The sequence below is a fragment of the Lonchura striata genome, chromosome 1A, assembly GCF_050655825.1.
Source record: "Lonchura striata isolate lonStrDom1 chromosome 1A, ASM5065582v1, whole genome shotgun sequence".
Lineage (NCBI taxonomy): Eukaryota > Metazoa > Chordata > Aves > Passeriformes > Estrildidae > Lonchura > Lonchura striata.
Genome location: NC_140741.1, coordinates 41,533,599 through 41,560,567, shown reverse-complemented (window position 1 = coordinate 41,560,567; position 26,969 = coordinate 41,533,599). Strand labels below are relative to the sequence as shown.

General features: G+C 37.0%; 1 protein-coding gene across 2 annotated transcripts in view; it reads right to left on the bottom strand.

Annotated features, from left to right (window-relative positions):
* Nucleotides 1–26,969, bottom strand: part of CNTN1 (contactin 1) — a 215,760-nt gene that overhangs the window by 22,486 nt on the left and 166,305 nt on the right. For both annotated transcript variants that reach the window (XM_021545291.4, XM_085569439.1), the window contains 6 exons: nt 17,266–17,386; nt 14,004–14,162; nt 10,659–10,808; nt 7,224–7,294; nt 3,813–4,047; nt 107–210 (listed from right to left, as the gene is read on the bottom strand). In XM_021545291.4, coding sequence (XP_021400966.1) covers nt 107–210; nt 3,813–4,047; nt 7,224–7,294; nt 10,659–10,808; nt 14,004–14,162; nt 17,266–17,386 — 840 coding nt within the window. The remainder of the gene's footprint in view (nt 1–106; nt 211–3,812; nt 4,048–7,223; nt 7,295–10,658; nt 10,809–14,003; nt 14,163–17,265; nt 17,387–26,969) is intronic.

Below are 26,969 nucleotides of genomic sequence, written 5' to 3'. Positions count from 1 at the left end.
GAGAAGTGAACTCTAACAGATGGAAAGCCAGAGTAGGAATTATTGTGGGCTATAACTACTAACAGTAAATTAATAAATGGATTGACATTGTCACTACTAAACTCACCTGATATCCCTCCACAGATTTATCAGAAACATGGTGCCAAGAAACAGACATTTCAGAAGATGACAAAACCTTTACGCTCACATCTGTAGGTATTTCAGTTGGTGCTGGAAGATGAAACATATGTTAAACATTCAGTATGATCCTGTATTATATTTGTTTACAGGGATTCTCTCACTTCAGTATTTTATATTATCTTCAGTATTTTATATCGTTTTCCTGACATCACTGAGCTAAGTATTACTGTTTAATCTGGTTCCCCTTGAGTAAACTTCAAGTCCAGTTATGATCTTAAGGAAAATGACTCTGTAAAAACAAAGCAATGATCCTGTTACTTGGCTCAGACTATATATTTTTACACTTCAACAGATTTAAAGTTGAAATTTATGTAAACTGAAAAAACCTTTGATAAAGCCTTTGAAGCATCCAGTGATCTTTTACTAAATGGGACAGCAGCCCATATATTATATACATGACATTTTTTAAGTTAGTTACACACAAATACTCGTGTATGTCGCTTAGCCCTAATAATACAATTTTTCTGTGAGAGCAGATATTATATACACAGCTGTCCAGTGGCACATACAAACTTAAATATAGGTGTGAAATAATCTAAAGCACCTTTCAGGAAGGCATACATCATAAGCTTGATTTTGTTTGCATTCTTAGTTCTGAACAGCAGACAACATAGAGTACAGACCATCATAATATGCTGACTTTTATCCAGGGCTTAGAATATTACAGTCTACTTTCATTTCACTGCTGCTTGAATTTTAAATGAGGTAAGGAATAAAGAAAGGCATAAACTTAGCAATGTCTGTAAAAGATAAAGTTTTCCAAGTTAACAACAGTTCTCTGTCTTGAACCTTTTGAAACAAGTTGCAACAGACAGGGATGGCAGCCCTAGCTGAGGAAAGCTTTCATATACCTAATCTTCCAACTGGGCATCCAGTCAACTATGCATCAAAACAGCCACTGTTAAGAAAAAAAATCACTAACATCTCTCATGAAAAGTATCCTAGGTAACAAAATAATCTTATATGCAAAGTTACCTTTTGTAATTGTCTTTCAATGGCTGTTAATAATGCAAATGTCTAATTAAAAATTATACATTATTGCAAAATTGTTTTCACAATGACAGGAATTTAGATAAGCAAGAGGCCTGTGCACTCATTACTAGCAATCATTAGTCACTACTAGCAATGGCAGATATGACTAGCAGTTGTCAGACATGGAACTTGGCTTATTCTGTGGGAACACAGAAATTCCCTAGTCACTGAAGGGAATAACAATGCCCACAGCTACAACTAGAGAAACAGATCTATTATAGAATACACAACTTGGTGGAAAAGCTGCCACTATATTTATGTATATATGCATATTTATACCTATCTGTATGGAATATTGCATGACCATATTGCTTTAAGATTTCCCTAATACCTTTGAGAAGTTGTGTTGTTTAACAGTAATAACATCACTTGCTGACTCAAAGGTACAGAAGTACAGGTGGAATAGTTGTGAGCATCTAATCTATTCCCAAATCACTACCAGATTCTACTGTATCCATTACAGAACTTCCCAAAAAATGTCATTCTGAAATGTTTCAGCTGGCAGGGCTTTTTCTGATACAATACTCTAACAATACTTCATCTGCTCATGCTTGTTTATGAGCTGTGAATAATTTACATGCCTATTTGTCATTTATGTTCTATAAATATTTTGCAGCCTGTCCTGAGCCAGAAAGATGGCATCAGTTGCTATCCCCCAGCCTGCTAATTCACTATTTCTACCAATAAAAGGAGAAATCATGTGATCATCACAATATATTCTCTTCACTAAAAATCTAGTGGTCATCACACAATTACCTTCTAAGAAAAACTATACAAAGTTCAGGCTGGCAGCCAGTAAGCATACTACAAGGTATGGAAGTGATTTTGTTCATGTTCTGATGCCAGGACACAACTCTCTCCTCAAGTTACTCCTTCAGAGTAACTTTCATTACATCTGGAAAAATTCCTTCTAACCTGCCCTGAAGTTCCTGAATTGGATATAGCAGTAGAAACGGTCACACCTCTGCTGTAGTAGTGATATAGGATATGGGCATAGGATATGGACATAGGCAGTAGTAACGGTCACAGGAACTGTGAGCCCTACTGGTAAGGTCTGTAGTCTTGTGCTTGAAATCAAAAAAGTATGTTCACTGAGCTTCTATTTCTTTTGCAGTCTGTATCTGGGATAATTTATCCACAAATGTTTTTTATCGGGTATCTGGACTTCATTAAAGTCTGTGTCAGAAATTCAGCAGCCACTCAAGTGACCCCTTTATCTGGAAGCTGGAACTACTGCATATTTGCTTTTCCTCTGTCTTTTTGAGCTACTAGGCTCTACCATGTCCCTGAACTTGGAGACCATACAAACACTTGCCACTCCTGGCATGGTCTGGATAATCTTAACATAAACACGTGGGAGCTTATCAGTCAGTTGTCGATAAAGTCTCTGAGGAAGGATGGATACTAAGTTTAATTTGACTGATACTGCTTTCATGACAGCATAACTATTTACTAATGCATTTATACAATTGCACAAAAGCCCCCTCTGTGTTGTTGCAGTGGCTGTTGAAGATGATTTGCTAAGGTGTGCTTTCCTGAGAAAAAAGATTAGTATTCTCCTCATCAGCCAGCTTGGTATTGAGGGCTCTTCAGTCTTTTCTCTGTGTGTGGCCGATTTGTGAGCAAAGTTCCCATTAGTGCTAATGGGAACCATGAACATAAATCTTCCATAAAGTACACAGAGTACAGAACAGAATCGGAAGTGTGAGAATGTGGCCCTGTTATCATATTCCTCCTCCTGGCTCTTTGGTCTACATCTGTTGACTTTGTGGAGATTTTACTCTATGGAAAGAAAAATACTAGCAGTTCTTAGGGTTTCTGGCAGAAATTAATAAACTGCATATTTAAGAAAAGGCTTGAGTGATGATAATGCAATTAAAGAAGTTGTATATATTTCTTGTGATTTAAGGTAAACTTTCTTCCAGTACTTTCTCTCTTCTGCTAAGTTTATGTCATTTAAACTTAAATCCTAAAGATCACAGCATGTGAAACAATTACAGTAAGAATTAAGAAAAAATATTTTAATAGAATGTGAAGGATGTTTCTATTAAATTACTCACTTAATAGCTCTAACATGCAAACCAGAATAAAGAATGCATGAGGGATAATTTAAATGAAACTCTAAACATGCTGGAAATGTAACTAGATACAATTGAACTATCATTCCTTCACAATTTTGGGCTTAATTCTGATACTGATTTACTAAAATACTAGGCTTTAGTGTGGTCTGTAAAGAAGAAAAAAATTAAGCCTATGTCAAATACATGTATTAAGATCACAGAGACATTGCTGAATAAAGATCTAAATGTTTGAGGCAACTGCTGTGTAGGGAAGATTTTTTTTAATATATTTTAAAATTTTTTAACAGGCTGTATGAAGAACCTTGCATTTTGCTGTGTATTGCTTATCATCAGCAAGCACAGCCAAGTGCTCTGCATCACACAGAAGGCAGAAAGTGGAAGTTGTGTGCAATAAATACACGCCCTTCCTGCTGAAGATGTATCCTGCTATACAAATCAGTGTCAAGGACCAAGTTCTACTGCTGTTGGTAGTGCTGATCTGGACCCACAGTGTAAAACTCATTTGGAACATTTACTCACCATCTTGCGCTGAATAAATGACAGCAGTGAGACTGAATGGCCCATCCCCTTTGTTGTTAAAAGCTTTCACTTTTACTTGATACTGAGTTGAAGGTGGCATTGATTCATCCTTGTGGACATATCGGCCAATCTCAGGATTAGTAACTGTAACTCTTCTCCATTCTTTCTCACCAAATGGCTTGAATGCCACTATATAACCAAAGTTATTGCCATAGTGGTATTCTCTTGACAAAGGCTGTAGAAAAAAAACACATTAATTTTTTTGGTAAACAGCTAGGTCTAGAATGAAATACAAATAATGCAGAAAGCATCGATACGTATATTGTAAAAACACTGAACTCCATTTCATCCTGGTTTCCTTCAAAGGCTTGCTTCCACCCCCTTTAAAATAGGCCCTCTTAGATCTGCAGTATTAGTATATTTGCTAGGAAAACATTTTAAGAACTTTTTCCCTCATTTGAACTCAGTGCAACACACAGCATGTTACCTCCCACAGCAAGAAACCAAGAATAATTGTGTAATAAAATAGCTGTAGTTAGCAAAAAAAGACCTAAGGAATGAGGCACAGCAGATATGTAATACAGACATATTATACCAGTATGTATATGTGTAGATAGATATTCTTGCAAAAGAACCACAGTGAAGAGAAATACTATATGGTTGGCCCAAACTGTATTCATTAACTGAAAGTTTGTCACCTAGGAAGCTGGCAGAGCTGATAACAAAAAATGGACACATTCAAAGAATGACTCATCCTACCAATTTCCACTGATGATGGAAGGGATTAAGATGCTGCTTTAGACTACCTAGCTTCTAACAAGTAAATCTTTTAATGAAATGACTCCCACTTTGAGTACAGGCATTTAAGGTACCTATCCAAAGTATTTCTTAAAACTATAGCTAATCTCCTATACCTAGGAATACTGGAAAATACAAAATTAAGGAAGAAAATCTTCCATAATGGACTTTTCTTCTTTTACCAATGCTCTACATTCAGTGATTCCCTTCTCTGTCCGTGGAGCTTTTACCACAACTATTAGATGCTGCACCCAACCAGCCAAAATCACACCATTCATCTGTGCATCACGAAGTTGACCAGAAGCGTCCTTTGAAAATAAGCTTTTTGCATTACCTTTTTCCCTAATGGAAACCTCAGAGAGATGAAATAGCTTATCTTGAGGCAAAGGTCTTGGAGCAGTGACACAGAGAGTAATTATTTTCTTTAGGTGTTTGCCCACTACTACAGCACTTCAACCAACATGTGTGGAGATATTCTGAGCAAGGTTTTCTGAAACTTCTGTGTAGCTGGTCTTCTGAATCTATCACTGTAACTAGCTGCTTAAAATAAACTAGAATTTGATCTCATATGCCAAAGTAAGCAGACTGGATGAGGCCCTAGCCTCAGAATGATTTTCAGCCAGAGCAAACTTTAGAAAGCCAGGAATGGCACATAAAAATTATATTCTGAAAGGTTTTATATGAAATGTGAAAGCAGCTTTCCCTCCAATGGTTGCACATAATAAGTAGGTATAAGTAGCTGAATAGTTTGTAGAATCCACCGAAAACTTTAAAGAAGAAAATTGGAGAGGGAAACACAAATGGGGAAAAATGAGGAAGAATGGGCATGCCACTCCTAGCTCTCCTTCTCAGTCCCTCTTTCAAAACAAGTCTTAGAAGAGCTTTGATTGCATCTCTGGCTGGCTCATTCAACCTGGGCTTATGAATCATAGAATAAGCTGAAAAGGGGTTGGCAGCAACATGTGAACCTGCCATACATTTTGTTCTTCTCTTCTTAATTAAGGACTATTTAGAGTAGCATATGCAAATGTCAGCACATTTGGGGGAATCAATATATATTTTTATCTTAGCCTTACAGATAGATATATTGTTGTCTGTCAGACTCCGTGAACCTACAGTCTCTACTGTAGCATAACATTAGGTAAGAGAAATAATGAGAATATAAATCTGCCTTGGTGCATAGGAAATACTAAAGCAGTCTTGTACTTCTGGTCTTGCATTAGTCACTATTCTCCTGATTATATTTTCTTTGTTTAGTTTGGTCACAGCTAAGTCATCACTGTATTGGAAATGCCATGAGTACCAGTCTTTACATACAATGCGAGAAGCATTCAGTAGTTTGTTAGAGCTTTTAGAAGAAAAGCTTGTGAAGTAAAATAATCTAAGTCTTCTGCAGCTGTTCATTCCATGTGTTCTTTTGCTCTTAAAAAATAAACAGACCAGAATTAAGCCAATAAGGACATATTTACTTCCTAACATATTATTAGGGGAACTAAGATATAGCCTTTCCAATATATTGTAGAAAAACTGTGGACCTGCTTTTTCAGAAACTTATCTTCACTTAACAGTTAAAATCCTTAAGAAAACAGAATAAATATTTTGTACTCAGTTAAGAAACAAAAAAATCTGAAAACCCCAAAACAAAATCCAGACAGGAAAGCACAAATCTGATAACTCAAAGATATGGCTGGCTACTTCTATCATACTTGAGAACATCCACAGATATATGATCAGTCCTAAGTACAAAAAGAAGGAAATATGTATATGGATTAAAATCTGTGTATTCATAAGGAGACTCCCTATACAATAGTAAATGCAATTGGAATTATGACATATTTTCATTACTTCTCTCAAGAAAAAGCACTCTCCCCAGGGGCAATTCAGCTGCTACATATGAAACAGCTATTTCGCAAAAGACACAAATGGCATAATGTGCCTTATATATCTCATAGCCCTACAACAGTGAACAGAGAGGTCAACAGAAAACAAACTTGGTAATTTTTTCAAGCATAACACAACCATCTTTCTTTGCCACAGGTAATGCTTCTGTAACTCTTTTTCCAGGATACTGATAGGCTCTGACATGAATCCAACAAACTTTTTTTTTTTTAATTTCTTCTCGCTAGCTTCCCCAAATACCCTGCAGTAGATTTCAGTTCTCTCTTTCATGCTACTTTTCTCTGTGCAACTTTGTTTATAAATCCTTATTCTCTCCTGTGTTGTGATTTGCTTTCCTCTTACTTTGGTGTATCTTTTCACTTCTTGCTTTACCTATATCCACAGTTTAGACAAGTTTTCAAAACCATTGCTTCAATAGAAGAATGAAGACTGCTTTTAACGATGCATTATCATAGTCAGTATGCGTTTCAATCTCTTTGTTTCAGAATGTTTTAGATGATATTTTAGAAACATCCAACACATAAACCTCTAAGTTACACTCATCCTCATTCCTTTTCAAGTACTTCTTCATGAGAAAAGTCTGAAAAAATATATATTATATACAAATCCTGTTCTCACAAGACCCAGAGACAAACCATTCACAGGTCTCAAGAGGAGCAAGATCAGATACAAAATAGTACAGGTTTCATGTCACCTTGCATGCACAATATTTACCATCCATGTTATTGTCAGCTCTCGATTGCTTCCACCCCCTCCTCCAACATCAGAAGGAGCCACATTAGGAGCTAGAGAAACAGAAGAGACAAGAAAAATTACTACAAAGCATGCAGCAGAAAGCTGCAAGGCCAATGAGTACACGTGGCACGCACAATTAAAGTAATGATGGTGTGCAATCTGCCAAGACTAATGTACATCTACTGCTTCAGGAAATGTGCCAGCTGTAACCATAGCCAGCAATCATTCTTCCTTCTCCCTGTATTATCTACAAATATTTAATTGAATATTCAGGAATGGAAAATTTCTTCTAAGTCTTAAGAGACATACATTGTGTATTGCTCTTGTGCTTTCTCAGGTGCTGGTATGCCAAGGACTCAAGCACCATGGACTTGGCACGTGTAATTACCTCAACACACTGTGATCAGTTACTCCTGCTTCAATGGATTTACTTGCCATGTGTAAGGTTAAATCTATAGGTCTATCTTTGAAGCCCTGGCAGCCTAATTGTGTTCTAGATTAGTGGCACATGTCTTCTTGATAGTCCTGACCAGGATGGGTAGATGCACCTAAGCAAAACTGGCATAGCATTATCATTTACTAATTGCATTTTACACTGATATTCTCTGTAATGAAATATGATCTGTTGATCTGTCATTAGTGCACAGCTGGGTGGTAAAGCAGGATACTTTCAAGGACTCCATTATAAATCATTCCTATATTGTCACTTCTCTCAGGCTCTTTGCACTGAGTGCAATGATTCTGTTGTTATCCTCTATGGTGTTTGTGTATTTATCTGCTGTCACTCAATATGGACATACAATGTACCACTGAAAATTTAGGATATGATAGCTTTCCTACAGGGCATTAATTATGCCTCAGATGTGCATGCATGAGCTACATGCTCTACCTAAATTAATGTGATCTTTGTGTAAAAAAATTCTGATAGGATCAGGCATTTTCTCCACTACTCAGTGAAAGCCATAAGTCATAGTGCTCAAGCACAATATAAGTAAGATGTTTGCTGAGGCCTTCTCTGAGGGTCAGCTGAAAAGGAACACAAAGCAGAGCAGAACTAATGTTTTCAGACAGGATAAAAATATGTAAAAAAATATTTGAAATTGAAATCAGCATTCAGTGCATAGTTTGCATTATTTATTTCTGTCCTTTCTGAAAACAAATTAATGGAGATCAAAACTAAACATACATATGACAATTTGAGAGAAGGCTAGAGTTTGTTACTTGACCTTGTAGTCACACTATCTATTATATATAGCTTTAGAGCTATGTTAGAAGCAGAGGTTTGCTAGAATGTTTAATTAGTCAAAGAAAATAGATAGACGGGCTGCCAAAGAACTGAAGAAACTTGACCGTTTAAAGTCTAACAAGTCATTATTTTCAAAAGTATCTTCCTCATTCTCTCAACCACTAAACCCAGGCTTCTCTCTTTGTTAAGACCAGGTAACTAACTTAGACAACTATACTTAGACAATTACTCTAATGCACCCAGAAGCTAAAATATATCAAACCAGACCTTGATCTATTGAATTTCAAGAAATCGCTGTGAAATATTATCGATGAAGCAAACTGTTTCATTAAAAATAAAATTAAAAAAAATACACACAGTCTTAGCATGCTAATAAGTTACTGAAATTAGTTATCTACCTGAAGAGACACTTTAAAATTGAAAAATATGCTGACAACTTTTAAATGTAACAGACATTATTTGTCACTCACATAGTACAACAAAGAGACAGCACTGTTTGTTGCTGTTTAACACAGAAAATGTTAATAACTACAATATGTGAACATATATAGCTTCTATAGTACCCTTGACATTGACAGTGCAACCTAAATCCTACTGTTTCTTATAAAAAATTCCAGCTCCTGGCAGAAAACACACTTGGTTGCAGAAGTTAATCTGTAAACTATAAATTATTTATACCCTATTTTGCCATGACAAGAAGTTCTGACTGATACCTAAAAGACTATACTACCATTTTGCACAATTTGCCAAAAACTGTTGCACGGTCTGCCAGAGCATGGGGCTGTGCCTGGGGAATCAGACAACAGACTAAATAGACCACTTCTTGCAAAAGAGGCACATCCAACTACAAAACTGGAAAGTATGGCATTTTTGGGGAGGCTACAAAATGCCATGAACGTGGCCCACTGCAAACTGCAGGACACTACCCCTATTCCCCATTCCCTACTATCCCTATTCCATGATTTCTCTCCTTATCTGTGTCTTTTCTAACATTTTTAAAATGTCTATTGCACACCAGATTTCTCCTGTACATTCTTGGTCCTTCAAAGTCATAAAACATATGATGCTAGTAGTCAACTTTTTGGGCTGGGATTATCTTTTACTTTAGTATTAAAGTTCTGTGGCTTTTCCTTCCCTATCCAAAATAATTTAACCGATTTCTTTTCTTTCTCCCCAAGCAACAAAATTTTAATGGACCAAATTTGTCTTTAATGAATGTTTTGAAATTTACAATGCAAATACATTTTAGTTTTAAAATATTATCTAATGAAAATTATGACCTAGCAGGTGTAATTGCAGAAGTTGTTTTCCACAATTCGGTTTTTTATTTTTAGTTTCAAAACTCAAGATATGGGAAACAATTGTAAAGAAATTGTAAAAAAGACTGCAAGTGGATACTACTCAGTGGTATACAGGCTTTGTTGGACACAGTCTTTGTGCAGTGATCCATTACCCCCTAGAACACTGATGTTATCTCCTCTGTACAGTCAAACTAGAATGTATTCTCTGAAACAGTAGCACCTAAGTCCTCATTTTGAAGAATTCATTATAAAAAGAATGTGCCTGAGCCTGAAGAATATCCTTAAATAAGTTCTGAGCTATTAACACTGAGCAACCAGACTGATTAGAGAGTAATTTGTGTTGGAAAATGTCACATATGTGACATGACATAAGAAGACACCAAACCAAACTTGCAGTCACAGAAAACTGGCATTATCCAGTAGAACACATACCCTTGTCATGCATGTTTTAGTTAGAATACAAACCAAATAGTAAATGGCCATTTTCCTTGTTAAATACATGCATGTTTTTTCCAAAGTCCTGAACCACAGTCCCAAACGTGCATGCACTCATACACAGCCTGGCTGACAGATACAGTGGGAGATCTCTGAAAGATGCAGTATGATTCTGTTTCAGCAATGCAGACAGATTTGCCATATTGCTAAGTTTTTTTTTTTCGGTCTACTTTGATGCTATCACATCTTTGTAGTTTGGTACTTGCTTACTACAATCTGTAGTAGTGGGTGCCTGAAAATTTATTCTCTGCATACTGGATCTTATAAATTGCATTTTTTTAAAGTAAAACCTAAAATTACCAAACAGGTGAACAAAAATGCAAAAATTAAGAAACACATTTTAAAAAACCCTGACATGTTCAGTTTACGTACGAGCGCCTTCGGTTCTAATCCTTGGTGATGGCATGCTGGGTTCTCCTGTCCCCAGAGTGTTTGTTGCTATTATCCGAAATTCATATTCCATCCATGGAATTAAATCGATCACTGTAGCAGATTCCATATTTCCTTCAATATCTGATGGGTCTAAGAAAAAAGATTAAATGCTTTAGAAAACAGCATTTTACACTTAGGTCAGCAACAGTTTTGCTGATTGTGACAAAACTTGCACTATTCTGCAACCACACATAGAAAACTAAAGCAAATTTGACACTGTACATTGGGAATATCACATTTTACAAGGAGTACCCACAGCAGTGACTGGGAATTTGGAAACTATGACCCTATATTGAATAAACCCATACTGACATGCAAGTTTTAACTGGGTGTGAACCAGTACATGTAGTTATGATATTTCCTTACTAATTACATATTGTAGCTGAGGAATTTCATTTTACCTACAGACAAATGATAAATTCATAATTCATAAACAGTAAAATAAAAATTCATCACATGGACAGACAAGGGCTAGACATGTAGGGTTCAATCAATTGATGAAGAGTGGTTTATAAAATGTGGTCCTAATTTGGGGCACCTAATTAGTGAGCATGTTATAATTTACTATGTGGTTCCAATCAAGAAATGTAAATATTATTGCAATTCATGCAAAAAGACTTGCAGTTGTCTTAAGGATGAGCTTGTTTATCATAAATAAAATGAGTAACTCATGACTGTCTACAATTCACAGACAATAGGTGTTGCTTCTATAGCTGTCTGCAGCTATGTAAAGACAGAGGATTTTCATTCATATATAAACAAGAGTTGTTTGTCAAATTAGAGTCTTGTGTTCAGAGGAAGATGAGAACTGCGATATTCTGCACTGGAAAGGCAGCTGATTTGGAATTGAAATATAAATGCAATGCCTACAAAAACACAGGCAACAACAGTGTAAGCACTAGCTGGTGACACCACTTCCCTCTTCCTAATGATCATTATATGTCATTCCAAAGTGAGGTCTTGAAGGAGAAAGGAACACACTTTCCATTTTTCTTTCCACCTCACCACCACCCTCCCTCATCCTTACTCAAATTATTTTTCTATCTTGTCAGGAAAGCTAATGCAAACCTCTCATGTCATCCAAGTTTTGGTATAAATTTAACATTCTCTCAATGTCTTTCCTGGGCTATCTGATCTCTTAATTTAATTTTACTGTCCCACAGATTCCCAGAACTATTATGAACACTTGGCACAATGAGAAACTGATCCCCTTAACTGGAAAGAGCAACATAAATGTAAACAACTTATTACATAACCCATTCAGACATATTTCCATTCTGTGAAGTAGAATACACTTTCACAAAACACACTCAGTATTATGAATGATTTGGTTGGGGAAATAATGTTAGTAGTAATAATAACAGTATTTCCAAAAGGCAATGCCAAAGTTTCTTGTTTCACACTTTGAAAATTAGCAGCATTAACTGATGGTGACAGATCAATTTGGACTGTTCATTATGCTTCATTAATCTGAAAGTTAATGCTGAATCAAAATGGGAGCAGCTGAGCAATTAGGTAAAAGCTTGCAGTGATGCCAGTGATGGTTACTAGGATGATTTTACCTATTTTGAGGGAATTATCTATTTAACAAAATTCCTAAGTGTGGTTCAAATGGAAAAGTAATGATTTTGAAAACACCAGAATAATTGCTTTCAACTTTTCAGAAATTAATAATGTATATCTTTTGTGTTAGCATCTTTAAAAAGGAATTCAACAATCTAGATTTCTCCCTATTCCACCCAAGATGTAAATCCCACTTACTATTCTTTAGGGTAAGATTCAAAAGTCTGACTGCATGTCTCAAAGACTATCTCAGTAATTCTGAGAAGCAGAGAACTTCAGAGGTGCAGAGAAGTTCATCCCACCATGCCTATAACCCTGCAAGTATGGAATCTTCCCGAGAAGTGAGAAGAGTGGTTTCAAGGCCCTGCTCTCAGTCAGACAGAATGAAGCTCTGAAACCTACACTTATGTTAACTCTTACACCTCTATTTCCAGTTCCAGTAATGCACAGCACAAACAAAACAGGATCAATTGCCACCTGAAATTGTTCACATTTCCTTATTTTCTTTAATTGAAAAGTACAGAATGAATAAGAAATAAAATTTACTTATCCAGAGAAAAGCAGAGGCTAGTCTAAAAGGATCCTCCCTCCTGCATGTATTTTTACTGAAACAAATAATCAGTTATTTGAACATCTCTAACTTCTACATTAATTTTTTTTTTAAAGTTCAAAGAAATCTATTCTACAGAAGCCATTAAGCAAGATATAAGAGATAAGAAGGGGCTGGAGAAAATTCTGGGTTTATTTTCCAAGCTCTTTGACATAAAAAATATCAGTGCTGGCTGATGGAGGCAATCATATTCAAGTGAACTTCATATACCATATAGTCTGAAAGAAAAATATTATCTAAGGCAGAAGGTCTATTATATCTAACTTTTTACTCTAAAAAAGTAATAAATTTTCAGTTCAATATGTCAGTCTGTTTCTTACATGTCTGTAGTTTCAAGTGGAAATTTAAATGGAAGACAATCACAGAAACTATTACTTACTATTCTTAGTATTTAGAAATGCTGAGTATGTAATAACTTAATTCCTCAGGAAAGCACTTAAGTTATAATTTATAAGGTTGGGATAATGAAACATTGATAGGAAAATTCTGTATAGCTTGTGACAATGCTATCCTTCATAAAGCATTCAGATATACTAGTAGCTTAAAAATATTTTAAAATGTATGCTTTTTATGTTAAATGCTGCAAAAAAAAATACATTAGTATGTCTTGTGCTCAGGTAGGTTCTTCTATAACTCAAATTTTGTGGCACTATGATGACATCCAGTGGTTAGGAGGATAATTTTAGCTATGTTTTCTCTAGGGGTGCCAGTTTTAATGCAACTGGAATTTAGTCTGCTCCCAGGGAAAAGCAAACAATTTTAACCAGCTTTCTCCATAACAAATACAGAAACAATGACATCCACTTTTCATCTAAATTAACCTATAAATACATTTTTATGACTCCAGTAGTTGATGTTGAATGTTTTAGGCAACAAGGAAAGAGGCAAAAAAGCAGGTATCAACTCTGGCTGGTTCTTTTCTGTATTTCTTGAGATTCAGTTCAGGCTCTCTAAATGCTGGGAACAGAACTGCTGACAGGACAGTAAACCTGCAGCCATCATCAATAGCATCCCTGGTTTCCTTCTACTGTGATGACTTTCTGATTAGTCAAACTTTCTAACAATCATACTTTAAAACTTACTGTCTTTATTTCTTCTGGCATTACTCTTACCTGTTTTGGCATCTTTCCACTCTTCAGATAGAAAGGTTTTTGACTGGATAGTGTATTTGGAAATAGGACTATGATTGTCTGTTCCACGACTCCAGGTAAGTGCTACAGCGGTGTCTCTGATTTCTTCTACTCTTATACCTCCAGGGGGGCCTGGAGGACCTGGGAAAAGAGAAAAAAAAAAAAAAAAAAAAAAAAAAGATAGTACAATTAACAAATTAAATAGGCTGAAAATATTAAAGTTCATCAACTTTTAATACTCTATGGAATGATTCAGAGGACAGAGGCTCTTGCATTTTATAAATACCAAAACTTCCATGATTCCTGCCTAATCAATATTGAGATAATTTTAAGTGAAAAGATAATACTTTGAAAATGTTGCTGCTCTTTTTACCAAACAAACTGAACTCAGGAAAAATCCGAAAATCTTCTCCTTCTCAAATTCCACCTAACACTGACCTTATTGGGGGCCCACCTTTAACCTACACTTCTGCTTGTGCTGTATAGGCCCTGGCTGCAAGTTATGTGGAAAACCCTGTGACTTATTTTGGAGAAAAATCATACCGTAAGAGATTTCTATAGATCTCTTCCCATTTTTGTTGGCCTTCATATTACCCCAATGTGGTAAGCCCCTCATCAGGTTCCAAGCTCACAAAATTCTGGTTTTGTTATTGTGCTTCTCTTTTATATGATACACAGTTATCTGATACATATTAACTGTTGTGTAAAAACAGATACATTAGGACTACTGAGATGTATTTTCTGCTTCAACATTCAGAGATAATAAAATGCCAACATGATTCAGATAATTATCCAACAACCTGATTGAACATGTCCCAGAGAATATTAAAAACCCCAACAATACCATAATATATTTCTCTGTACTATTTACAGAGAAACCACAGAGAATCAAAACAAAACAACATAAAAAAATGGAAGGAGATTTCTACATCAAATCTAAACACACAACATGCCAAATGCATTTTCAGCTTCTCTTAAGCCCTTTACTTTCTCCATACAGTTGAGCCAAAAGACTCAAATGAAATTAACTGAAACAAAAACATATATTAACATACGTTGCTGTTCCTTGGTTTCAATGAATATAACCTTCAAGCAAGCAATTTCATTCCTTGGATCTCCCTTTCAAGGTAAGGACTAAATACCTCACTGCACATGGAAACAGCTTCTTAGTCTTCACAAGGATGCAGGAAGTAGAAATTGTTAAGAGCTGACTTTTAAGATGAGGGTTGTTGGTTAACTTCCCACCTTGGTAACATGCGTATTTCCTATCCCAGATCAAAGGAAACACACAGGTAAGGTCTGATGAGAGACCCCTTCTCCTGCAAGACTGTTTACTTCAGAAGCACTCAGGCTGAAAGGTATAGAAAGGTTCATCAGTCCCAACAACTTTCCTTCTTTCTTCAAAAGATACCTCTTACAGCTTCTCACCTCACCATCAGCTTCTGAAAATGGCATGTCTCAGGAAACACCAAGGGCCACAGGAAAAATAAAAGGCTCCATAGGAAAGCTGATACTGGACCCACAACTAACCCCAAGGTTGGTAGTTGCTTTAGCAATGGGGCACGGTTCCACTGGGTCCAAGTATAGTGGGCAGAGCCAGGTGCTGATATGGTAGTACCAGGGACAGTCAGCTGGGTGCATCCAGGTGACAAACTGCTGCATATATCCAAGCAGTCCATCCAGGAGGCAGCTACCCACAGCAAAGGCCTGAAGCACATCCAGGAGGCATCCCACATTCCAGAGCTGGAAGCCGGCACATCGGTAATACTGCCCCAGTGGGGCCGACACAGGGCCACTAAGGTCTGTGGGTGCACGCAGGGGCTGCAGTCTTCAGTGGGCTAACATCACTAGCAATTTAAACAAGATCACATAGAACAATCCATATGAACTGTTAAATTGTTGTGTGGACTGACAAAACATGTTCGTGTGCCAGCAGTGACAGTGGCTATCCTTTACCACTCCACTGATGAGATGCTCTGGAACAGAGCTCTTTGTTTTCATACTCTGCTTTTGCCTCTTCCTTACCAAAGCAGTGAAACTACCATCCCACATTTGTCATATTTCATACTCTTGGCCTGGTAAGATGCTTAGTCTCATACTTACAAAAAAGGCAGTCATAAGTAGAACTGTGTTCATTATATTTAAATCTGAATTTTGAGAACAAAATGAGTGCTAATTTCTTCTAAAAAATAGTCTCTGAGAAACACTAATTACTGGGTTGGAAGGGGAATCAAAAGTTTGATAAAGCACCTTGTAGTTTAATTTTTAAAAGGAATTGCTTACATAATACTAAGGCATTGAAAAGATCCTTTGCAGATCTATTCTGTAGTTTTATCACTTACCATATTTGCTTTGACATATTATCCAAAACTGATGATATTTCATGGGCTGCTAATACCCAGCAAAAAATTAAATGCAGAAATATTCAGCTGCACAACAACCTGAGATAACAGAAGTTCATAACCACGACACTAGCTATACTTCAGCTGCTACACACATCTGTGGTGTGACTCAAATCTGGGGCAAAACACAACAGCAAGGCAACTGAATGTTCAAGCTGTATCAGTTCTGAATTGTCAGCAAAACAGAGCATTAGCACCTAAGAACGTGTTATGCCCACAGGCATAAAAGAGAGCAAAATGCCCAAAGGACATTAACTCATGCTATTAGAACTTCACATTGCAACAGATCTTGTAGGATGCATACTGTATGAGCAAGAACAGCATTTTGAGACTGGAGTAACACTTAACAGACACAAATCAGATAAAAACTGAGTGACAAACATAACCTCAGATGTTTTGGTTTCTGTAATTTGACAGAATCCTTTTAATGTAGGCCTAATATTATATACAATAATTTAATCCATACAGCTTTATGAAAAATGAGAAGTGACTTAGAAATGCATCCACGAGATACATTGAAATGATCCTGGAAATCTATTTTTAAAAATGAACACTAAATTAAACTATCCAAAATTGCTTTCACATAAGGAAAACACCCATAATCAAAAAATCCTTATTTCTTTTCAGGAAAACACATACTCAGTTAGATCTCTAAATGTCTGCAACCAAATCAGTACCCTGAGTAGACTTTTATGACTTTGCTTATTTATGCACTTCTCATTTTAATTTCTGCCATCTGTTGACGAGAAATTACATATCCTAAACAATCACAAACACTCCTATCTTGGTGTCTTGTCTAGGTGAAAACTAGACACATTTCTGTATTACCTGGAGAAGCTTACCTCTTACCACAAGGTCAGCTGAAGCTGAGGAGTTGTCCACAATTGTCTGAGCAGTGCACATGTACCTCCCTGCATGCCGCAGCTGAACATTTTTAATCAGCAGCTCACCATTGGATTTAATCTGTCACAAAAACAACACTTAGTGAAACGGGTAAACATCCCTGTGCAGCTATGTGATGCTTGTCTACACATCCCTCCCAACTGACTTACAGAGGTTGTTATTTCGAAAAGGAAACTTCTTACTTAGAGGATGGGTCACCCTCAAACCTAGATCTGATTTATAGAACAGCTGATCAAAGTATCCCGTTTCCTGAGGAGCTGCTGCTCTTTACTGGACATGAAACAATTAGACACCTTAGTGAATTGTTATTAACTAGTCAACATTTCCCTCTTTGAGGCCCATGTCTGAAAACTAAATTGAGCCAAGAATTTGTCCATAAACCACAGTTATATGATTTTTCTGCACCATTAGTTGCTTTTTTTAAACACATTGGCAGGATAGCATGTCATGGAGTCCTACTAACAGAACAGGAATGCTGTTTGGCTCTTCCTGTTTAATCCTATGGCAGTACCTGAGCTTTTACCTCAGAAAGGCTACAAGCACAGCCTAAACAAAGGTGCACCGAGACCTGTCCTGTACTCCTCTATCATCCCTTGCTACTGAGACCCGTGTCAGGCTGGACATGCTCAACTCTCACTGCTCCTTGGCAAACAGCAGGACCCCAGGGAAGCAATTGACCTTTCAACAAGGCTCATACACTCATCATCCCAGACCCTAATCCCTCCTTAACACTCTTTACCAATGTCAGACTACTGGGAAATACACAGCCATGTTTTCAGATGGGTATGTGGGCCACTGGCTCCCTTTGCCTGTACAGAGAGACAAACAGAATATAGTATTTTCATCCTATGACACTTCTGAGCAACCAGATGTGCACCTGTGAAACAACGAATGGAACAGAGACCACTATGTGCACCACAGCTATTTCTTAATGAAAAACACGTTTTATGTGAAGATTGTAACTTAAGTGTTAAAAAATAACTCACTTGAGATATTTTGCTTATACATCCTGCATTTTATTACAGAAAAAGATTACTAGGCTAAATCAATGTGCTAATCTTAAAGGGATTTCACTAAAAACCCAAATGTTCTCACCAAAAAACATCTGAACTTCCATGGGAGTAAAAGGGCTACAAAAAATTAATACATGGATTTATAGCACACTGTATCAACAGGGGCAACATTCAGATTTCCTAATTCACTGAGAATTGTTCAAAAATATAACTGAAACACACTCTCCCCCCCCAAAAAAAAAAAAAAATCAAATATTGAGATAATTCACTGCAATCCATAGACTTTTACATGCAGGAATGCAAGCAATACAGAAGCAAAAATGGTATGTACAAAAAGAAACTGCAAAAATATTTAGGTAAGAACTAGTGCTATCACCATCATAGATGCTGGGTAACAAAAAAGACCTTTGAGACAATCTTGAATACTATGGGCTGCTTCTCTGTATTCAGAAGAAATGAAATAAAGCTAATGCCATCCAGTTTATGTTTCCTGATTGAAAAGGATGAGAGGAGAAAGTAAGGGTAAATATTTTCCAAATGCTCTGAAACTAGAATGAGAGCTTACATAGTCTATATTTAGGGGAGATTAAAATACCCAGATAACACTACCCTTTTCCCTTCCAGACTCCAGTGAGGATTTTGGTTGCCAGCTTCAATTTCTTTTGGCATAAAATTTCAGCACAAACTGAAATCTGTTAGCAACAATTTTTTTAGGTCCAACATAAGAATTCACATATTTAAGAACTTACTGTGGTAAATAATTGGATGAAAGAAGAATCAAGCACACATGAAAGAAAGAGTGCTTGACTCTGGCTAGCAATACTTCAGCTGACTGCCTTACAGGGTTAGCAAGAATGGCAGGTTACACTGTCTTCTCTCTTTTTGAGTGAAAAAATGCTGCTAGCAAGGATCAAACAGATCTGCTGGAGCAGTGAACAATCCAGTATTGCTGATATATTCCAGATAATTTTTCTCTTAGTTATTATTAAACTATTTCCATGTGGATATATATTTTTTCACACTTTTCACTCAAGACAAACATGGCTTTTAATTTGATTTTTCAAAATGCATGCATCCTACAGAGATGAGGAGAGTCTGGGATAGTGTCATTCCCGTGCTCATGCCTCCTCAGTTTACTCATGAGAACTCCAAGAAGACTGCTGTCACAGACAACATCCTTTGAAAATCTGCTGGAATTACTGCATAAGTGAACATTGTCTGGCTGAACACCTGACTAATCACATGTGAGCCCTACAGCAGGCTGAGCAATTCTGGCAACAGCTTCCAGGGAGAAAAATCAGTCAGAGTGTCAGTAGCTCTATGGGAACACAGAAGGCAGCTAGTTGCTCCTCTGTCCTCCAAAAAATTACAATAGGAAGCTGTAAAAAAATCACACACTTTGATATTTCAGCTCCTGTTTTTCATTTGGTTGTTGGTTTTTTGGTGTGTGTTTGTTTGCTTGTTTGTTTGTTTTTAAAATTCTGCTCTTATTTGTTTTGGTTTTAATAAAAAAGACAAACAGTTCCCTATTTGACTGCTGTGTATTGGTTCATTAACACTAAATATCATCCTAGAAAGAACCACAGTGCCTGTGATTCTCTGATAATTACTTGCATTTTTATCTGCAAATAAAATTAAGCAAATGCTGAGCAAAGCAATAAGGTTTAGAAGCAGACTAGAATTCTCATAATCATATTATTACTTCAATAGCAAATTGCAAATTCGTACTGGGGCTAGTATTCATTTCTGTGTTAGCGCTTTAATTAAAATAATTTATTGTATTTAATAATGATGTGCCCATATACTTGCTCTAACAATAATTTCCTTTATGGGAACTTGGGTCGTACAGCCTAAATGATGAAAAACAGATGGGAAAATGTAACATAATTTTAAGAATAATAAAAAAATCATAGATATGGTGCTGTATCTTGTTTCTTCAGAAGCTGTACTGGAGCAAGGCTTTATGCAGTTGGTAATGAAGCTTTCCATACCTCAGAAGAAGCCTAAGTTCTTGGTGGTAAAAGAAGAGCTTACCAAGCAAATTAAGAACACAGGCATCAGCGAATTCTGTCCACAAATTAGATATGAATGTACTGAATGTTTTCATCCAAAAACCTCAGCTTGGCTATGTTTAAAAATGCCTTCCTTAACTCAGAGAAGACTGAATCATAGACTGGAAATAGTGATAGCAATACTCACAGATATTCCAAGGGTATCTGTGGTTCACCACTCAGTATTTACCAAGTTTCAAGTAAATACTTGCATCATATAAGCCCTATATTTATGATTTAATAGTGATGTCAAAAATAACATTCTATGACCTATTTCTGATAGTCACTGGTTTTTTTGACCATCACCTTTGCCAGGGCACTAAATTGCTGAAAGCCATCAGAATGTGCCCCTGTACAATTAAGTATCATTTATAGGAATCTAGTGTTTTGACTGAAGACAGTGTCTATCTACTTTTGTTGGGCCCTCGGAGACAATAATGGAACTTCTGTTAATATAAAACTTACATGCACTTTGTAATACAAAAGTTAACTTGGCAGAAATAGAAGAACCTGGTAAGCAGAGACAGTATTTTTTTTAAAATTCAGGTCCTAAAATTAGACATCTGAGCTTCAGCATTGTTTAATACACAGTAGATGTAAAATGGTAAGAGAATCAATAAGAAGTAATCCAGAAGAGATAGGATTCTTGGTGATGAGATCAGTTTGTCCAAAGCTAGAAATAACATTAAAAGTCTTTCTCTACTACCTGTATCTAGAATTATTAACTCTAAATGAGCTCATGTGAATTGGTTTGATCCTGCCAGAATTAGCAGAGTGGTTGCTAAAACCAGAACAGATAATACAACAGCTGTTGAGGTATGTTAATATAAATTGATTATAGATATTTTCTTGCTATTGACATCAGAGACATAGGGACAGCACCACCAGTGCAACACTACTGTCTTAATCCTATTCACCTGAGACTTTATTTTGTCTTACAAGCCATAGTTACAGACAAATAAAAAACTCAGCAGGATAATGATGACAGTCATTGCCACTAAAGAATCTTTTCCTTCAGTGAGCTACATTTATATGTAAAGAATATACAAGGTTAATTCTATGCTTCAGATGTGGACCAGGAAGTATTTCCAACAAATGTATTATTATTCTTCTCTGTTCAGCATACCACTGAAAATTCCTGAGGACACTGTGCTTTGTACCAGCATCCCTTTGGTAATGGCCTTGTTATTTCACTTATAACAGCATAAAAAGCCTAGGCACTTGCTCACTTATGCTCATGGCTTACAGCTTTATGGCTGATGACAAAAATTCACAACACACTACAAACTACATTTCTCTGAGTAGTGTTCACACCTGGCTTTCCTAGCTTCTGCTATCTAACTACAGATGGTACATGAATTTTGGTAGCTTGGTAAGCCTTACAAGCACATAAATGGTAGAGTCAACTGCTTTTATGGAGTATATATTGTGGAGAAGTTGGAAGATCTTCTAAACTATTCTTTGTGCTGTAAGTAGAATAAATTTCCTCAAAGGCTTCTGCCAGAGCAAACTGCTTGTTGGTTTCACCCTCAGCATTATATCTCCTGCTTTCCTTCCCCTCCTTGCTCTTAACCACTGACTCCATCCATCACATTCCATGCTCAGTAGGTTTTTATTAGGCCATTGCCTCTAAATATTACTCCAAACCTACCCAAAATTGGGTAGCTTTGGAATAATATTTAGAGTGACTTTCAGGTCACTCATGTCTAAAACAATATCAAGACACTGAAAGCAGTGTATTGAGACAGTACCTTGAGAGAGACCTGGCACTCTCTTCTATAAAAAAACAGTAAGCAGTTGATTTGGTTGGTCATGCTTCATTAACAATCAGATGCCACCTTAGTATGTTCAAACACTGTACTAAATGAGCTCACTACAACTCTGGCTCTGTTCTAGTCCAAAAATAACCACTTCTTCCTAATCAGTGCATAACTGAGCTTCCCTATTTTGATTTCAACAATAAAGTGACTTGTTATTGGGTGAGGGAAAGGCTGTGGATGTTGTCTGCTGGATTTTAGGAAAGCCTTTGACACCATTTTCCACAGCATTATCCTGGAGAAATTAGTATCCTACGACTTGGATGGGTGGACTGTTTGCTAGGAAAAAAACTAGCTGGATGGCCAGGCCCAGAAAGTAGTGGTGAATGAAACTGCATCCAGCTGGCAGCTGGGCATCAGTGGGGTTCTCCAGGGCTCAGTACTGGAGACAGTTCTGTTTAATGTCTTTACTCACAATCTGAATGAGGGGATCAAGTGCATGCTCAGTGAGTTTGCAGATGACATCAAGTTGGGCAGGAGTGTTGATCTGCTGGAGGGCAGGAAGGCTCTACAGGCTGGATCAATAAGCCAAGGGCAGGTCAATGCCTTGTATGAAGTTAGGACCAGGTGCGGGTCCTACACTTTGGTCACAAGAACCCCAGGCATTGCTACAGGATGTGGGAAGAGTGGCAGGAAAGTGGTCTGGTGGAAAAGAACCTGGAGGTGCTGGTTCACAGCAGATGAAGATGAGCCAGTGTGTGCCCAGGTGACCAAGAAGGCCAATGGCATCCTGGCTGGTATCTGAAAAACTGTGGCCAGCAGGACCAGGGCAGTAATTGTCACTCTGGTGACACTCTGGTGAGAAGGCACTTCAAGTACTGTGTTCAGTTTTGGGTTCCTCACAGCAAGAAAGCCACTGAGGTGCTGGAGCAAGTCCAGAGAAGGGCAATGAGGCTGGTGAAGGGGCAGGAGCATATGCATGATGAGGAGCAGCTGAAGGAACTGGGGCTGCTCAGCCTGGAACAGAGGCAGAGGTGGGACCTTATCACTCTTTACAACTACCTAAAGTAGTGAGGTGGGGATTGGTCTCTTCTCCCAAATAACAAGGGAAAAAATTCTCCATTGAATAGGTTTTAGGTGTTGGAACAGGCTAGGCTGGGAAGTGGTTGAATTATCAACCCTGGAGGTATTTAGATGTGTAGATGTGGCACTTAGAGATATGGTTTAGAGGTGGACTTCACAGTGCTGGGTTAATAGTTAGACTTGATGTTCTTAAAGGTCTTTTTCATCCTAAACTGTTCTATGATTCTATAATTTTACCTAAATATTTTACTTCAATTCTTTAGTTCTTTTGAACTTTTTATTAATTTTCTGGTCTACACCTGGAGCTAATCTTAACACTCTGCAAGGAGGATTACCAGAGAAAGCAATGAAGAAAAATGGAAATTAAAATCCTTGGACATTTTCTGCTGCAGGTAACAGTGGAATAATGGACTCATAGAATAGTTTGGGTTGGAATACAGATTTAATAGCAATTTATGGAAGTAGGAGCATGCAGTAGAAAAACTTTGTCTATCCATGTTAGCCAACAAATGGCAATTTAAAATAATGTACGAAAACCAGGAAGCTGTAAATCTTTACTCCTCTAATATGACTTTTATAATTCAATTTGTTCTTTGTTTATAAAACCATCAGTTTTGGAGAAGAAACAAAGTGCTTTGATAAACACTTTCTCCAATCTATAATTCATCTCACCACTTTCAGAAATCTGAAGTGTGAATTTTGGTATCTGGACTTTTAAAAATAAATAAAGAAACAGGTTCTTCCATTTGTGTTGCACTTAAATGAAAAATACCCATCTGGCTGTGTATGTCCAGAATATTATAAGTATCATCCTAGAACACTGTAAAGCTTTCTGTACTTCAAAGAGAGATAAAGTCAGAGAAATAATATTTACATAAGAAAAAAGCAAGCTTTTCAGTATTCAGAGCTACACTACTACAGGTTAACCACAAGAGACCTGCAGAGATAGAGAGATGGTTATGCACAGACACCTTGGATTCAGAAGCTTCTTCAAAGCTGAATAGAGCCCAAGCTATGGGTCCTGCAAGTTCTATGCTGAATGTGTTTTTCTGCCTTTGTGCAATGTCCCTGCACATATGAACACTAGGGAGAACGCTTCAAACTCAGAATTCACACTTCAGAGTCAATGTGGATTCAGCAGGTTTTGCTTCCTGCTCTGTAGTACTCATGACACTGAGGTGTGTCAGCATCATCTTGAGAAATGCCCCTTCATATGAGCAAATGTGAGGAGGTAGCAAGTCAGTTGTCTCTGTGACAAAATTAATCACCTGGCTTTCCATAACTTACTCTTTCTTTGAATACTTAAAGAAAAAAGCTATTAGCAAGCAGGTCAACTTCCTGAACACTTGTACAGCAATTCAATTTAACTTATTAAAGATAAAATGGTGATAAAAATATCAGCGTTTCAGGGTCACTGATTTGAAGATTCCATTTGACTCTTTGGAAGCTAACCAATTCTTTTTTTTTTCTTTCTCCCCACCCTGCCCTTTACATACTGCTGTCATAGGAAATGAAAACAGAACTGAGAAATGTCCTTTTGAGAAATTAATTTTAGAATTAATGTAATGCAAATTAGCTTTGCCTTCAGCAATGATGGAGAGACCAAAGCTTGCATTTATAAGAATTATGCAGGTGTTTGCCTGTATTTAATTAGCATTTCACTATGTCTATATGACAATAATAATAGTATTATTTTGATAACTCAAATAATGTGGATCTATCAAGTTTCAGCAACTTGATCTGCAGTTTCATAAATGAATAGCAATATTATCAGAGGGACAGATGAGGATCCTTCATCAACAGGAAATTATACACACGCTTCATATACCCAGAAATCTTAATATTCACAGTGGAATATATTTTTCTTTTGTGTTTGTGAAGTGCTGGTGAGCATGTTTCAAGCTCAGCAGCTCGGGCTGCTGCTGTCATGTGTCAACCAGCTCACCCTTTACATCCAAGAGAGCCTGAGCAAACCTGCCACCCAGTGACTTCAGCTCAGAATTGCCAGGGAGAGGAATCTGGCAGGAGAAAAGAGAAAATCCCTTTACTTGCCCAGGAAGGAGAAAAACCCTTAATGCAACAATGCAATAACAAATGAATGGATGAGAAATATAAAAACTGCATATTCGTCTTCACTGCATCCTACATAAACCATTGGATTTTCTGAATTTGTTAAACATTTCTGCATTTGTTATTACTTATGCACTGAACCACCTAATACCCACAAATGAAGACTTCAAATTCAATCCTACTGTCTCCTCTGCCCCAGATAAAGACCAAGGTATCTGTGGAAGAGTAAAAAAGACTATTTGCACTTGCTTTGCATTTGAAAGCCCAGAATTAAGGCTTTAAGGAATGCAAAACAAGAAGATGCCTCTGCTAAAAGAATGTCTATCAGTTTTGACAGATCAAATGCAAAACAAACTAAGAAATATTCTTCAGGAGGAAGGATATCCTTCAGGGTATCCTGAAGTAAATTTATTGATATTTAGATCTAAACTACTTAAAGGTCTAACTGAATTAAGAGTTCTTCATCTTCTTTTGAATCCTGTCAAGTAGCCATCCCTATAGCTATTGAAAAAGGAAACATTCCAGCACAAGATTCAACACACACCTGAAGAGAAGCACCTCTTTCTCTCCCTCTGCAGACCACAGAAAGTTTGCAGAGAGCAAGGTAATCTAGGAAAGTTAGGGCAATTTGGTTTTGGAATTAAGCACTTCAATAAAGGGTCTAAAATACTGCGGAGATAATCTGAAATTGAGATCAGGAGTCCAGGACCACTGGCTCTCTTGAAGATGAAACAGGTAGCTGGGAACTAAATAGTGTCAATCTTCTAAGAGAATTACACATTTTCTGAGGGCCTTATTTTGTCCCATATTTGTCAACTTGAAATGCTTTGCTAGAAAGTGCCCTAAAAGCAGGAGTAAATTTCAGAATTAATTTCCCCTAAAAGAAAAAAAAAAAAAATCCAGTTTACTTCTATTTATTTAGTGGAAAGCCCAAATGTATCAGTGAAATAAAACTTTTTGTTTAACATGTTCAACACACAACCTACAGATGGAGAAAGCTCAGATTCTTTTCTCTTGCACAGCAAACTGTTCTGATAAAGCCATTTTTACTGTCCTTCCACATCAAAGTAACAGATTCATCAACACTTTCAGTCTGCATTTCTGTTCTATGGAACAAATTTCTTTGTGTGACATCTGTCAGGTAGCTAAAGGCAATCAATTAAATAAAATATAACACAGAGTGATTTTATTTGGTCTTTTACAAGAAGTAACTTTACTGGGGCTCTACTCTTTAAGCTCTTATTTTGCCTGACACTCAGACTCATTCCAGTCTTTATCTAAGGACAAACTAATGCAATTTCGAGGCAATTCAAGCTTTTTCAAGGTATTCCTATGTATTAATTATTCTACCAGAGTGTAAATATAGACCTATCAAAATTGTGACTTAATAGCCACCTGCAGGAAATGTTTTGAAAGATGCCAGTGTACTGGAAAATAACTACATACTTATTAGTTCCTGAGGCAACACAAAATATGCTGCAGGCTACTTGCTACCCTGCTACTGAGTGTAGCCATAGCCTTTCAGGAGATTTATTGCAGAAAGGAGTGTACGACTTTGGTTTGAACATTTATCAGCTATCTTCTACTGGCCTGTTGGACAAGGACATGTTCTCTCACTGAAAGAGAGCAGTGTGGCTTCTTAACTATGTCCTACAACTCAGCAAATGAG